Source organism: Penicillium cataractarum (genome assembly GCF_028827025.1).
Source record: "Penicillium cataractarum strain IBT 29864 chromosome Unknown utg000008l, whole genome shotgun sequence".
NCBI lineage: Eukaryota > Fungi > Ascomycota > Eurotiomycetes > Eurotiales > Aspergillaceae > Penicillium > Penicillium cataractarum.
In genome coordinates this window covers 1,836,086-1,851,271 of record NW_026622744.1, presented here as the reverse complement: position 1 = coordinate 1,851,271, position 15,186 = coordinate 1,836,086, and the positions used below count along the sequence as shown (strand labels likewise).

At 48.9% G+C, this 15,186-nt stretch overlaps 6 protein-coding genes across 6 annotated transcripts; 3 read left to right on the top strand and 3 right to left on the bottom strand.

Moving 5' to 3' along the window:
• Positions 1 to 2: 2 nt before the first annotated feature.
• On the top strand, positions 3 to 3,499 carry N7496_009806 (putative importin 11; the record flags this gene model as incomplete). Its single annotated transcript, XM_056702719.1, has 7 exons — positions 3 to 167; positions 228 to 328; positions 394 to 531; positions 582 to 1,597; positions 1,653 to 2,125; positions 2,177 to 2,365; positions 2,426 to 3,499. 7 exons carry the CDS (start codon positions 3 to 5, stop codon positions 3,497 to 3,499), a joined length of 3,156 nt encoding a protein of 1,051 aa, XP_056551719.1.
• A 325-nt stretch (positions 3,500 to 3,824) lies between these two features.
• N7496_009805 (glutathione S-transferase family protein) lies at positions 3,825 to 4,756 on the bottom strand (the record flags this gene model as incomplete). Its single annotated transcript, XM_056702718.1, has 3 exons — positions 3,825 to 4,149; positions 4,223 to 4,503; positions 4,562 to 4,756. The coding sequence occupies 3 exons, from the start codon at positions 4,754 to 4,756 to the stop codon at positions 3,825 to 3,827; spliced, it is 801 nt and encodes a 266-aa protein (XP_056551718.1).
• Positions 4,757 to 5,881: 1,125 nt separating this feature from the next.
• exg1 (glucan 1,3-beta-glucosidase) lies at positions 5,882 to 7,245 on the bottom strand (the record flags this gene model as incomplete). Its single annotated transcript, XM_056702717.1, has 3 exons — positions 5,882 to 6,672; positions 6,728 to 7,107; positions 7,175 to 7,245. 3 exons carry the CDS (start codon positions 7,243 to 7,245, stop codon positions 5,882 to 5,884), a joined length of 1,242 nt encoding a protein of 413 aa, XP_056551717.1.
• A 1,826-nt stretch (positions 7,246 to 9,071) lies between these two features.
• On the bottom strand, positions 9,072 to 10,465 carry N7496_009803 (TauD/TfdA family dioxygenase; the record flags this gene model as incomplete). The annotated part of the gene is made up of 4 exons (XM_056702716.1): positions 9,072 to 9,455; positions 9,520 to 9,728; positions 9,789 to 10,002; positions 10,058 to 10,465. The coding sequence occupies 4 exons, from the start codon at positions 10,463 to 10,465 to the stop codon at positions 9,072 to 9,074; spliced, it is 1,215 nt and encodes a 404-aa protein (XP_056551716.1).
• A 394-nt stretch (positions 10,466 to 10,859) lies between these two features.
• On the top strand, positions 10,860 to 12,035 carry N7496_009802 (TauD/TfdA family dioxygenase; the record flags this gene model as incomplete). The annotated part of the gene is made up of 2 exons (XM_056702715.1): positions 10,860 to 10,962; positions 11,014 to 12,035. 2 exons carry the CDS (start codon positions 10,860 to 10,862, stop codon positions 12,033 to 12,035), a joined length of 1,125 nt encoding a protein of 374 aa, XP_056551715.1.
• Positions 12,036 to 12,792: 757 nt separating this feature from the next.
• Positions 12,793 to 14,490, top strand: N7496_009801 (histidine phosphatase family protein; the record flags this gene model as incomplete). The annotated part of the gene is made up of 3 exons (XM_056702714.1): positions 12,793 to 12,883; positions 12,944 to 13,097; positions 13,155 to 14,490. 3 exons carry the CDS (start codon positions 12,793 to 12,795, stop codon positions 14,488 to 14,490), a joined length of 1,581 nt encoding a protein of 526 aa, XP_056551714.1.
• Between the last annotated feature and the right edge of the window lie 696 nt (positions 14,491 to 15,186).

The window sequence follows — 15,186 nt, the reverse complement described above, 5'->3', positions numbered from 1 at the left end:
CCATGGCCCCGGCAATCGAGTTGCCCGGCGAGGCAAGCCCATTGACACACCGTCATGTGGTGGATGCCTTAGTTCTGGCTGCTAGTTCCACACAGCAGCAGGTCCAAACGGGAACTAAGCAGCTGGAGAACTGGGAGCGACAGGCTCTATACCATGCCATGCTTCAGGTATGTTTGACTTCAAGCCAACACACAAGATGCTTTCAAGCTGACCCATGGAAATGTTAGGATGTCTTTCTTGACCGTTCCCTCCCCACCGAAGTCCGCTATCTCGCTATTATTCGATTGAAGCACGGTATCGACCGATATTGGCGCAAGACAGCCACCAAGTATGTCTTGAGCCGCAGACCGCCCCGCAATTTGTTCTAGGATATACACTAATGTTGGCTGAAAGCGCGATTTCCAAGGATGAGAAAGCTCAGATTAAGACCAGAGCTTTGGAGGCCGGCATAGAAGAGCCCGCCCGTCCCCTTGCTCTTCAGAATGCATTGATGGTTGCCAAGATCTTGCGTTATGAATTCCCTCATGACTGGTAAGGTGAACTTACCCTAAGCTATCTTTGTTAATACTGACCATGTACAGGCCCGACGCGATTACCTCCGTCATTTCCTTCCTTCGATCGTCGATTCAACCTGGCGCCAACCCGCTGCAGCTCCCTCGAACCCTCCTCATCCTCCTGCAAATCATCAAAGAGCTGTCGACTGCCCGAATCCAGAGAACTCGTATACACCTGCAGTCAGTTTCTCCTGAGGTGTTCCAGGTGCTGGGTAGTATCTATGTGGACAAGGTTGGCCAATGGACTGGTATACTGGAGCATGGTGGCTCGGACGAAGCAGCTTTGCTCGAGATTATCGAACAGAGCTTGGTATCTCTAAAAGTTCTGCGACGCCTGATCATCTCTGGATTCGAACACCCCGGCCGCGACCAAGATGTACAGAATTTTTGGGAGTTGACCAGCACACACTTCAGTCGGTTCCTCTCTTTCCTGGATGGGTCTATTCAATTACCGGAGTCTGTCCACACGGCCATTGAGAAGCACATTCTGCAATTATCGAAGCTGCATGTTGAGATGGCAAAGACACACCCCGCATCCTTTGCGTTGTTCGACAATAGTATCACGTTGGTCAACTCATACTGGTCATTGGTCGTCAAGTTGAGTGAGAACTACGTCAGTCTCGGCGCCGATATCGAGTCGGAAGGAAAGTCTCTGTTCGAGAAAGCCGGCCTCCGAGCCCTGCTTCTTATCAGAGCCTGCGCCAGAATGGCCTTTAACCCGGTTCAAACATTCAAATACCAGACTCCTCAAGACAAGGAGGAGCGCAAGCAGGCTGTCGAGCGAGTCAAGACACAGCTGTTTACCGACGACTTTGTGGTGAATGTTATGGAGCTCCTTGTCACGCAATTCTTCAGATTCCGCAATATTGATTTCCAAGAGTGGGAGGAGGATCCCGAGTCTTGGGAGAAGAAAGAGGAGCAGAGTACCGAGGCCTGGGAGTTTTCTATTCGCTCGTGCTCTGAAAAGCTCTTCCTTGATCTTGTCATTCACTTCAAGGATTTGCTTATCCCCCGGCTGTTGCACGTGTTCTATTCATTTGCAAGTAAGTTTAGATTGCTCACAAGTTATGGGTCTATCAGTACTAACACAAAATCCAGACACAGAGAACCGCAATGTGGTGCTGAAGGACTCCTTGTATTCTGCCATTGGTCTTGCAGCAGCCAGTCTTGAGCAACACTTGGACTTTAACAGCTTCCTTGAGAAGACCATGGTCCCTGAAGTTCAGATTCATGATCCCGAGTACAGACTGCTGAGGAGACGTATTGCAGTCGTTCTTGGCCAGTGGGTGCCAGTCAAGCCTGGTGAACTGAATCGAGATGCTGTGTACCAAATATTCCAGCACTTGCTGAACAAGGACGACCCACTGAACGACCTGGTCGTTCGTATTACTGCCGGTCGCCAACTGCGCAACGTTCTTGACCCTTGGGAGTTCACAGCGGAAGGTTTCATGCCTTATGCACAGTCAATTCTTGGGAGCCTCATGGCTCTTGTGCAGGAGGTGGATGCAGCGGAAACGAAGATGGGGTTGCTGGAGACGGTCCGGGTGGCCGTTGTCAAGATGGAGAACCATGTAAGGTCCATTACGGTTCCAATAACCCATACTATATCTAACGTATACCAGATCGTTTCCTTTTCGGACCAAATTCTCTCGCTTCTTCCGCCGTTGTGGGAGGAGTCTGGAGACGAACATCTCATGAAGCAGGCGATTCTCACCTTGCTGTCGTCGTTGATTCACTCATTGAAACAAGAGTCTGCGCGTTACCATGCGCTTATTCTTCCCTTAATCCAGAGCTCCGTTCATCCCGAATCTGTGAGTCCTACCCTGGAATCTACCGTTGAAAATTAGCCAACCTGTCTCTAACATTACTAGGATACAATTGTCTACCTATTGGACGAGGCATTGGAACTTTGGACGGCTATCATCATGCAGACACCCAGCCCTGCCTCGCCTGAAATTCTCTCTCTCCTCCCTTCCGTACTTCCAATTCTCGAACAAGGAACCGATGCTGCACCCCAAGGTCTCCAAATCATCGAGTCGTACATTCTGCTTGCGCCGCAGGCAGTTCTAAGCGACGAGTTCCGACTTCCACTTCTTGCCTCTCTGGAGACCCTACTCCAGTTCACGACGAAACAGCGCACCGGTGTCGTGGCTCGCCTAGTTGACATGATGATCCGTGGTGCTGAAGCTGTCGATGGTGGAAGCGAGGCCAGCTACAAGGCCATTTCGCAGTCCCTGCTTGACAGTTCATTCCTACACTCCCTCCTTGAGGGTCTTTATACCGCCCACGAAGCGAGTCAAACTACTGGTCCTAACCGGAAGACCACATATGTCGTCGGTGTCGTTGAGACGGATTACTATTCCGTTCTGGCACGACTTGCGCTGGCAAACCCTACCGTCTTCGCCTCGGCTGTCGCTGCTGCAACAAATTCCACCCAGGAGCAAACAATTTCCTGGCTACTCACTGAATGGTTCTCTCACTACGATAACATTGGCAGCGTGAACCAAAAGAAACTGCATGCTCTCGCCCTGACACAACTCCTTGCCCTCCAGGGCCCCTCATCCGATCCGTCCCAACCTGCCCCACCCCCCGCCTACATCCTTAGTCACTTGCAGTCTTACCTTACCGTCTGGACGGATATCATTATCGAACTTGCGGAAGGCGGCTCAGATCAGAATGCCGATTACCTGGTCTGCTGGAACGCCCCCGCCGGCTCTACAACTGCTCAGCCCGAGGTAGAAGAGAACGAGGATCCCGAGACTCGTCGCCGACGCGAGTGGGACAATGCGGATGCGATCCACCGCTTCCCGATCCGCGACTTTGTCCGACACCGTCTGCAGGAGCTGATTGTGGCTTGTGGTGGTGCGCAGCGGTTCCAAGAGGAGTGGTTGGTGAATGTCGATAGTGAAGTGGTCTCGGCGTTTGGTGCGCTAGGCCTGATTTAATCGGGGAATGATCGATGCAGAGTGTTCATTGCATGTTCAGTTTTACCTCTTCCCTATTACACATGTGCATCGTATTAGACGCATGTCTTTAGTTAGACGGCAAGACTTGGATATTTTTCATTCGTTATGCTGGCCATTTCTAGCTTCATACCCCAATCTACATGAATTACGGATATACCTGAACAAATGTTAATGAGCTAAGACCAAGGGGATTATGGGAAGTAGTGGTAGGATTAAATATCAAATAGTGACTGAAAATCACACCGTCTTTGAAAACATTATAATGTAAATTATCTCGCATCAAGAAAGAATCTTCCAGACTACACTAGGCTTTGGGACGTGGGGCCATGGTCCTCCGCCCATTCATCACACTTCTCCATGCATCTTGCTCTGTAGCCCTCTGAGAATAAGCATCAAGTTTATCTGGCACCAACCCGATTCGGCCAACGTCTCGCATCCGCTCAATAAAGACAACCGCATGTGCATCTAGGGCAGAAGGCTCCTGTAAACCAAACATCCAAGGACCAACGCTAGATTCATGAGAATTCTCCGGGAGTGTATTCGCCAAACGATCGAGGATAACTTTAGCACGACGCTCCATCTCCTTAATTGTCTCGGGTTCCGTTCCTGCGACCTTGAAACTTTTCACACTGCGCACAAAATTAGATCCCCGACAACGAAAGAGAAAGGACAATTGGGAGAAGCCCGTGAGCCAAGACTTACACGTCAAGCTTAAACTCCAACGCCTTGCGATAACGATCTGAGATGGTAGGATCTTGGAGGAGTTTTTCGATTGCTGCCGCAAGCCCAGCCGCTACACGCGCACCGCCAAAATCTGCAAAAGAAAGCGAGAAATAGTTCACTCCATGCAGCTCCTTAAGTAGAGAAGTGATTTCCTCTTTATGAATTTTGGGTATCAGGTTTGGATATCGCTCTGCAATGAAAAAGGTGATCTGGAGACTATCTTCAATCGGGGTTCCCTTCCTAGTATCTAGGACGGGAATCTTGATTGGATTATAGAGTTAGCATGATAGTCTTGTTGTGGGTGTGATTCTTACGAACCTGGCCGTATTTATTAATTTCGCAGAGAAATTCTTCAGTCAAGTGTTCCCCTTGGAAAAGATCGACTGATACTTCGCGCACGTTTAAGGTCGAAGTATCATCTTTTGGAGGCCCTTTTAGGGCCAGAGTATAGCGCACCATAAGAGCGCAGATGGAGTAGGCACCGTGATAGAGAATAGATTGATTGTCTTCCATGATTGGAAAAGAAATATGGAAGTCAAGTGAGGGATTGATGTGGTAGAATGCCCACTGTGCTTCAAGCTGAGAGAGAGAGAGAGAGAGAGAGAGATTGAGAGAGTATACTCTGCAGTAAAATCTTGTGTTAAGTATAGTGATACTTCGGACTCTCAGGAATCGACGTAGCACAGGCCCCGAAAAGAGGGGTACACCGGCTAGGAACCACTAACTGTCGGGGCCATAGTACCGCACTGGGTGATGAGTCTAATAGACGGTGAACCGAAGTTATCCGTATTGGAGGAATCCTGGTAACCACATATCAGCCCCACGGTACGTGGCAGAGTCGAGGAAAGATCGACCTCGTGATGAAGTAAGCGCCAGTACTTAATTCAGGGATCTTTGGGTAGAGAAAATAGAAAAAAAAAGCTATGCAAAGCTGGGTTTCTACGATTTGTGCATGCGAGGCTGGGATAATCCCCACATCCGAGCCTTGTCCGGTCCGGGCTGTCCCCGCTGTCTGGAGTCAAGGTTTAGGAACCGTCTGGTCTGGTCTGACCACTAAGTAGATTAATTGAAAGGCGCAAGTGCTCCTGGAGAATTTTGTGTCTCGTACTTTGGCTTGTTCAGACGGGAATCAGACTGCAATTCAAGATATGCCTGTCTTGGTTGGAATGGTAATATTGAGCCATGGCTGTGAAATCTGGGAAACACCGCACTGGCAACCTGTTGCGCAAGCAAAAGCAACTGTTAACTATTCAGATACATAATTTTCGCCCACAGAGATGTTGCCGTGTAGCCTCCAAAAATGATAGCCCCGTTTGCTGAGACTATGGACTGCTCGGCCTTGGGAAATTGCGGGGAATTCCGTCCGAAGTGAAATACTAAGACACGTTCAAACGAAGGGTGGATCAACAGACATTCAGCATTGAATTCCAGCAAGCTAAAACAACGTGTCAAAAAAAGTAATAAAAACTTATCGTCTGCAGCAGCTAGGTGACAACGGCCAGCCTGCATGAATCAGGACCCGAGCTTCCCACAGCGATGACAAAGAAAGAAACAGACTCCAAGCACCGAATACCCATAATAGAATATAGCAAAACCAATTAAAAAATTAGGAAGAAACAATCGGCACCGTTTTGCCCCTTAACACTGGCCGGGGAACTGGCGGCTAGTGACTGGGTTGGGAAAGACACCACCAGCAAGCTGCATCTGCATGTCCCACTCAGGGGCACCCTCGGTTTTCCAGGTCCAGTAGAGCCAACCACTACCCTTCTCATAAGCATCGAGTTGGCCCTCGATGAACTGGCGAATGTTGGTGCGCTCATCAGAAGTAAGAGTATCGATATTGCCAACAGCCTTGCCATCGCAGCTACCGAGCATGGTGCTTCCCTGGTAGGTTCCGTCGTAACGGGCACCGATTCCCTTTCCGTTCAGGTATTTGGCACAATCGGTCATGGCTCCAGTCCATTCTCCGACGATAGTCCACTTGTCAGTGTGAAGGACGTGGTCATTGACGAAGCTGCAGGTATTGCCGACGTGGGAAGCGGTGTTCATGGCCAACAGACCGTTGTCGAAGACTTCATAGTGGTGAGTGTCCATCAGAACGTAGTAAAAGCCAGTCCACTCGCTCATGAAACCATTCCAGGATTCGACGGGCGCAAATCCGTCATGAAGAACGACGGTAGTCTCTTGACTTGCCTCCCGGGCGACGCCCCAGGAATCATAGTAGTACTGCTTGAGGCCGTCCTCATTCACACCACCAGGAATGCTGGGCTCGTTGAGAGCTTCAATGGAAGTAACAACATCCGTATCAGAACCATATCGCGCAGCAAGAGTCTTAAGGGCTTCCTTGGTGCTTTCAACGTTGTCACCCTGCTGCCAGGTGATGGCACCACGCTTTCCACTGTTGTCAAAACCGTTCTGAGATCCAGGAGCTGAGACAAGTCAGTCAACGTCAAGCAAGCGGAATGGGAATTACTGTTGACTCACCGCCATGCAGGTCAACCATCACCTTTAAACCAGCAGCGCGAGCCCAGCCAACTGCGGAATCGAGATACTCCAGCTGACCGTCAACATATGGGTCGCCCTCAAGATGCTGAAGAGCCCAGTAGCCGATAGGAATTCGAACGTGGTTCATGCCTGCGGCAGCAATCTGGTTGAAGTCATCTTGAGTGATGAAGGAGTTCCAGTGATCCGTGAGGACAGCACGGCACTGGTCAGCTCCAAGGGTTGCGCAAAGTGACCACTCATCAACGGCGGCATCACCAACATTGTCGAAGACTGAGGGTGTAATCCATGGCTCCAATACCAGCCAGCCACCAATATTCACACCACGAACCTTTTCAGATCCGTAGTCAAAGGCAATGCCACTGCGAGAATCAATGTGAGGTCAGTGTTTATTATAGAAGTATAGAACAAAAATCTATCGTCACTCACACTGCCGGAGACGCTAGGGCCGACACCAAGGATAGCCCGAGTAGGCTCTTCTTCGAGAACAGGGACGACATTCTGATCTTCCTAGGCTAAAGTCAAATTCCAAAATTCAGGAGGCTGGGTTTTGGAATGAGTGCAAAGGATAATTCTGTCAAATGGCATGGAGATCGACGGCTATAAGTAAACTCTCGTCGATGCTTTGACTCCCAGTCGGCCGGATGCAGGGAAAAAGCACCTTCGGTGCTCGAGAACGGAAATCTCCAGTGATTCTGGGAAAGAAGGACCACACACATCTTGCGATCAGCTCGCTGATCTCCCCTCCAGTGTTTGACTAACCTATCACAGCTTCCGGGAAAGGAAGGCGACCTGGCCGAAAACAGAGGACGGTGGGTCGAGGTCCCCCTGGGGTTTCTGGGGTTGATAAACCAGACAATGGCTTTCTCAGCCGAAGGTTGTATTGAAGCTCCTCCCTCCAGATTTCTTTTAACAGCTGGTGGAGGCCTCGATCGAATAATGGGCTAAATCGAGTAGAGCTTGGGTCACAATAGCTCAGACGGTCCACACCGAAATGTGAGCTGGTAACGCTGGGGCGAAATGGAGAAGAAAGTTGCAAGGGCGAACAGAATCTAGGTCCATAGGACTTCTTACTTTGCTACCAATTCTCAAGACAACTTGAGAAGAGAAAGAGCGATGCCATGCGACCGTCCCGGCACTTACAATGGTTTCCTTGGTGGTATCCCAACTAAGAACTATAGTTCCCGATGTCCGGAATTCACAATCTCAATTGCATTAAATTCATCATTATCTGCGATTTTTGCCATTCACTAAAATTCAATTATCAATTTGACTAATTGGTCTTGACTGCGATCTCTGTACGCCATGATAACCTCGTGATATTTGTGCTGAGCGATAGACTGCCGCTTGCGGCCAAGCAGCAAGCCGCGGGCTGAGATCCGCCACGTGTGGGGAGATGTGCCCTTGCTTATGGAAATTAAAGACAATCTGGACTTGCTTCTTGGTTTTCAATACTCTTTGGGATTAATTATATGATACGAGAGAACTTCTGTCGTCGGGTTGAGGGACATAGGAAACTGCTGCAGAATATCGAGAATTACGTTGTACAGCACATTGTACTTTGAATGCACCTGCGACCGGGGTATTTTCGGCCCTAAAATCTTTCGGCTTTACTTCGAGCTAGGATATCCCGTTGATTCTCCCCTAGCGTACATTTCATGTCAGTCGAATATCTCTGGACCCAACATATAGAAACCTCGGGTGCTTCCGACGTGGGGTAGATGCAAGGTCAATCAATTGATGTCCGTTCTCGGCGATATGCCCATTTTTCCCACCAATACAAACCCATCACGGGTTGGTTTTTACTTACTAGCTTGCCTTAAAAGTAGATTCAAAAGTACCAACTCTCGATGAATGGCCCAGGCCTTGATGGATTAAGAATTGCCACAGTGACCTGTCCAAACCCCACACATTTCCTGGTCGGGTCGGGGGCAGCGTAGGAGTCGGGGACTCTTTGTAACGCTAAGATCGCAAGGAATGTAGCCCAGGAATGCACGTGTCCTACGCCAATCCACTTGCTCCAGGTTTGTTCTGAAAAATGACGTACGTCGGATGATTATGGGCTTACCCGATCGATCGGCCTACTTACTGACCTGCCCTGAGCAAGCGCCCATCCAGATACCTTTCGAGACAAGATAATATAGAAGACTTTCTACTGAGATTTTCCTGCATTGATTAGAAGATAATGAAAATCTCGCGGGCTGATATTTGAAAGCAAAATTATTAATTTCTTAGACATGCTAGGAAGGTTTTCGACGATGACAATCAATAGTAACAATATAACACGTCCAATTGATGAACACGTTCAACAAGGGCACAACCCGCCTCAAGCCTTAGAATACCCAGTGTCATTGACACCCTCATATTCCCGGAATGGCTTTGGAGGTGTCGTACTAGTCATTGTACATTGCCATAGCAGTCGTCTTTTGTCTTCGTCATCCTTGTGCTGTGAAAGCTGACCAGTGATGCTATGCATCACTCCCCGATTATGAAAGATGACCAAGTCCCCTTCCTCCCAACGGTGTGCATAGATGTTTTTCGCCGCATAGATCTTTCTTTGCATAGCATAGACTACCTTTCTCACTTGCTCGACATCGTCCATGATCGAGATCTCTCCAGTTTGGGGGTTGTGTGTGGTAAGTTTATATACACAACAACCATGGACCTGGAGAAAGGGTCGTTCGGGATTGAGTGGATTACGCCAAACCATCTATAAAGTCAACCAGTCAGCTGGGGAATGGACTTTTATATACCATGTTGGGGTCCAAACTCACGGGGTGTTCAGCGACCTTGTTCCACTCCCATTCAGATAAGTTCTCGATTGGTACTTCGCGTCCAAAAGTTGGGATTGTCAGCCCATCTTCAGAAGCTTTGCACTGTCTGATATACTCGTAGGCTTGAGGTGCGTATGTCACTGTGGTATTGAGAGCAAACTCCTGCTCCTCCGGAGACAGAAGTTCAAACGCACGAGCGCCCGAGAAGACTAACAATCATTTCCATTAGAAGGGTGATCCTTTGTCTAGACTAGTTTGTTTCAACTCACACGCAGTAGCTCCAGCAGCAATTTCCTTCTCCTCTCCGCCAGGAAACTTGATCTTTTGGTCGGACATCTTGGGGATTCGGATCGAATGGAGGATAGTCACTTCGCCCGGCAATCTTTCATAGAAAGGAGTGTCCATGTGCCACCTGTATGGGCGAGTATATCCCTGGTCTAGGCTATCCTGACTGAGAGGCTCCTCGTGAAAGAGAGTATGGTCCTATGTTTCGGGTCAGCCAAGTTAACTTCTCTCCACAAAGGACTGGAGGACTGACCAAGTGCACGACCTCAAGTTCTTTAATTCCCTCATAATCCTGGAACTTCCCGGAACCAATAATTCCCACTTGCTGAGCCCTTGGTATTCTGCCAGCTTTGTATGCCGACAGAATGTTCTTTGGGTTGCTCACGGCTTTCTCGCCGGCGGAGTGAATATCAGTTGCGTTGGGATCAAAAACCTTGGCAAGCTTAGGAATTGCAGTGGGGTCAATTCCCTTCTGGTTTCGGATGACAACAACTTGGTTCTCAAAGAGTGCCTTTCTCAAAGTTGCCTTGTCCGCATCATTCAGCTCCTCGGGGCTCACAATCGGCATCCCTGGCGGCAGCTGGATTTCTGCTCCAATGGCCGAGCTTTGCCGGATTGTGTCCGGCAAGAGTTCAAACGTCAGGCTAGTCGGTTCAGGCATTTTGAGAACAGAACGGTTGTGTTTGAGTCTAAAGGTTTTTGTTTACCAAATTTCGTTGAATATTCCGGTGTCTTATATAGAGCTGTGTAACCAAAAGAGTGCGGATGGGATTGGGGGACCCACCCGCTCAGACTTGCGTCAACAATACAGATTAGATTGAAGAAGCTTATCTGTAGATCTATAATCCCCAGATAAATTATGGTGAAGAATAGTCCGTTACTGAGTATTAGATCTTATCTTAACGGCCGGGTTGACTTAAATCGCCCGCAGCCATCGTCTGGTTGACAGAACGTGACTCGGAGACTTCGGGACATATATAGTGGCATCCGCATACTGAATACGTGGATTTCATTCTCAAGCTATCCCTTCTTTAATCAGCCTTCCTTGTCTCAAAATGACTACTTTAACGATCTCTTGCAAACCGCTCACGAAGTCAGCCGAGTCCCAAGTGGACTTTGGGGCTGAGCTCCATGGCCTGAACATGGAAGAGTTGACTGGTAAGCTCTTGATGATGAAATAAATTGGCGACTCGGGCTAATAGCATGAAGATGATGATTTTGCCATACTACACAAAGCCTTGTATGAGCATCAAGTTGTTGTGGTCAAAAACCAGCAGAATCTCTCCCCGAAGGCGCAGTACGAGCTCACGCGACGATTCGATCCCTCCGCTGGAGTTTACAGTCATGGGAAGTCTATTGACAAGCGGAGCGTTCTTCATCGTGATCTGACCACAATTCCTCGTCAACCACAAGTCCAAGTCATTGGTCATGGTTTTGTCAAGGAATACGAAGGGCTAACCAACCTCCAATTGAGACACCCTCATCATAAAGCCTTCCACAAACACCCCATTCCAGAGGATGAGGATGAGGGTTTCACCCACTTCTACCGGTGGCACATTGACTCTGCAATGTATGATCTTGATCCTCCACTTGCGACATCTCTCCTGGCTGTGCAAGTACCCAAGGGACGGCGCCAGATCTGTCGCTATGATGATGAGTCGGGGACCAAACTTGACGTACCTCTCGGAACGACTGCCTTTTTCAGTGGGTACCGTCTCTTCGAGCTGCTATCAGAGGAAGAGAAGCATTTTGTTCGCACCAGCAAAGTCGAATATGCTCCCCACCCATACATCTGGATGAGCAAGGCCAAGTCCCGCTCCAACGGTCTTGGTATCGTCTCTGAAGGTCTGGAGTTGTCGGAGGAAGAGCTACCTCCCTTTGAGGACGAGAAAGTCAAGATATATCCAATGGCATGGAAGAACCCCGTTACCGGAAGACTGGCGATGATGGTCTATCCTACTTGTGTCCGAAAGATTCACCTTGAAGATGGAAGCATCTTGGATAATCTTTCCGAAATCCGGGAACGGCTGTACCGACTGCAAAGGCGTGCGATTGATCCCCAGTATGTTTATACACACGATTGGGAAGAGGGTGATCTCGTTCTTTTCAATAACCACGGGGTTATGCATTCAATTGTCGGTTCTTTCAAGGATGGTGTTGAAGTGAGGTTGTTTAGGCAGTGCAATATGGCGGGAAGTCGCCCACCATTGGGTCCTGAGGATATTTTGTGATTTTCAACCGAATTGAAATTTAGTGCGGCAAAAGAGAAGCCATTCGATGCTCATTTAACAACTTTTCAGGTAGTCTTATATCAATTTAAAGGTATCAATTGATTCAAAAGGCTCCTTTTCCGAGAAACATTGCCCAACGAAACTTACAAATACACTACCGGAGAGAGCATAGCCGATTAATTCTTATACCGATCTAGCGTTTCGGCTCAATCCGACGGCAATCTTGCACAAATCTGTCATAGATTTTAGTGTTGTCAAGCTAGAAAATTCTCGAGTCACGCCCTATGCCTTGCCTACACATCGGTGGGAAGTCCGCATCCGTCATCGGCTGCCTAAATATTGTGTCTACATACTTTCTATACCCCGGTTGTCTCGCGCTAGTAGGACGGGCGCTAGCCCTTCGCTTACAGCAATGGAAGCCGCTCAATGGCTGGTCGTTACAACGCGTCTCCGCTTGGCGTCGCGATAAGATTGCATTCGTCCCACGTGTTGAGCTTAAGAGTGATGATTGCAGCTTCTTTGATGTCTCCATCTTCGGGTCTTCATCATCCGATCATCCGGGAAACTGCAGAATCCCACCAAAACTACCGACACAGAGGCGACCCAATCGGATGACGTTTAAGTATACGAAGCTATACGACGACAACAATGTATAAAAGGCCCAGGGGCTACGGCTGGCAATGGGGTATTGTGCACAGGCGTATCAATCGCAGCTGTAGCTATGGATAAGCTCAAGTCAGTAATTCTGTCCGTGGCAATGGCCACTGCCGTCGAGGCAGGTGCTATTAACCAGAGGGCTACGCCAACTCAGCCTGATTGGTTCAAAACCTCGCCCGATCTCTATACTGGTTAGTACCGAGGAACGTCTGGTATAAAGCGATAGTGCCCTGATATTGATTGACGACTAGGTACTGTCGCGACTGGTGCTGCTCCTTTCCTGGCTGAGATTAACCCTGCGCCTTTCGGCGATGCCACCTATGTTCCCAATGCTCCATTGGAGACGTCGGAACCAATTGATGGTGCCAAGGGACGGAACATCTTCCACCTCATGGGTGATCTGAGGTAGGAAGAATTGTCTCGTGAACCATATCCATCAAATTGCTTACAGTTCATTAACAGTCCCTACTTCTCGCCGTCTGAGGGCTTCGGAGTGAACGAGTACCCCCTACCAAAGGGTGCTAACATCACACAGATGCACATGCTTCAACGCCACGGTGCTCGATATCCCTCATCCTCGGAGGGCTTGGATTCTTGGGGCGCTGGTATCGTCAATGCTACTGCCAAGGGAACTGTCTTCACAGGCAAGCTTGATTTCTTGAACGACTGGTCATACAAGCTGGGCAAGGAGATCCTTGTTCCCCAAGGTCGTCAAGAATTGTTTGACGCGGGTGTCTTGAACTTCTACAACTATGGCCACCTGTACAATAACACCACCTCCAAGATTGTTGTCCGCACAACCCTTCAGTCTCGGATGCTTGAGAGCTGCGAGAATTTCTTGGCCGGCTTCTTTGGCCTGAACTGGAGAGATCATGCCAATATTTTGGCTACCGTCGACCCGGCAACAACTGGAGAGTACACTTGCACCAAAGAGGCGACAACCATGATGGAATCTATCGAAGTTCCAGTCGCTACCTGGATGGCCACTTATCTCAAGGAGCGAACGGCCGAGCTGAAGCTTCTGACTGGCAACTACAACTGGACGGTTACCGATACGTACCACGCTCAGGCTCTTTGCCCTTATGAGACCATCAGTCTCGGCTATAGTGACTTCTGCCAGCTTTTCACCTACAATGATTGGGTGAACTATGCGTACCTCATGGATATTGAGTTTGCGGGTCTTTCCGGTTTCCATAGCCCCACTGGTCGTGCCCAGGGTATTGCCTTTGTTGAAGAGTTCCTGGCTCGCGTTGAGGGTCATTTGCTTAATGTCCCCGCTAACACGACCGGAGCTAATATGACTCTCGACACGAACCCTGTCACCTTCCCCCTGAACCAGAACCTCTACTTGGAGTTTACCCATGATGCCAACATTGTCTCGGTCCTGACTGCTTTCGGACTGACTCAGTTCGCTGATGCCCTCCCTCTCACTGGCCCTACCAAGGACCAGCAGTTCCATACCAGCCGCATTGTTCCATTCGCAGGACGTCTAAACATTGAGATTATCTCAGCACCGCACAAGGTCTCCACTAAGCGCTCATCTAAGGCCACCAAGAAAGGCGACTATGTTAGCGGTACTAGCGCGACAAAGTACGTTCACTTCATTCAAAACCAGCGTACTATCCCGCTGCACTCCAGCTTTGACGAGTGCGAGTACCGCGAGGATGGCTGGTGTGAACTGTCGACCTTCCTGAATGTCCAGAAGCAAAGTCTGAAGAAGGCTCAGTATCAGTACGCCTGCTTCGGAAACTGGACCATGAAGAGTTGGGGTGCCGTTAAGGATGGCGTTCCTGCGTAAGGCATGCATGATTCAATCCAATAGAAAAACTGCCTCGCTGCATGTCGAAGATCATTCCATGGTCGTCGCACTTGTTGCTAGTATGTACCATCACCTCGGATAGAAACATAAGCTTCTTTCAACCACTCCTCATCGGCCCCTTAAACGAGTATAAATTTAAAACAGTCTCCATTATCCTGCATCTTATCTCCTGTGGGTAATAAAGGTAGCAAAGAGTAGTGAGGATGTGAAAAGGGTGTTCTTTCTTAGACATGAACATAGACCTAGTATGGAGCCCATAGGCAACGGGAGAACAAGAACAATGGTAGGAGTACTTCGCGTGATACTAGCTGTACACGAGAAAACCAGCATCCTAGATGACATTTTATACTCTATCAAAATACAGTATATCAACATCAAGCCATAGTATATCAAAATACTGTATCTCATCCCCAGCAGACGTTCACTGCCATGCCATTTTTTTCTTTTACTCTAGACACTGTGTACTCGGTCTATTCACCTTACCAACCGATATCTGTGCATGAGCTCGGATAATTCCCTTGTAAGCACGCGATTCCCAGCTCGGTCTCAATATTTCCCGACAATTCAAAGCTGAGTACCTGCCCAACAGGTACACCGAGAATATCAACATCCATTTACTTTCCCCGCATCTCCTGAAATCATCCACGCTAAATTGTTGAGTATCGCATGTACACC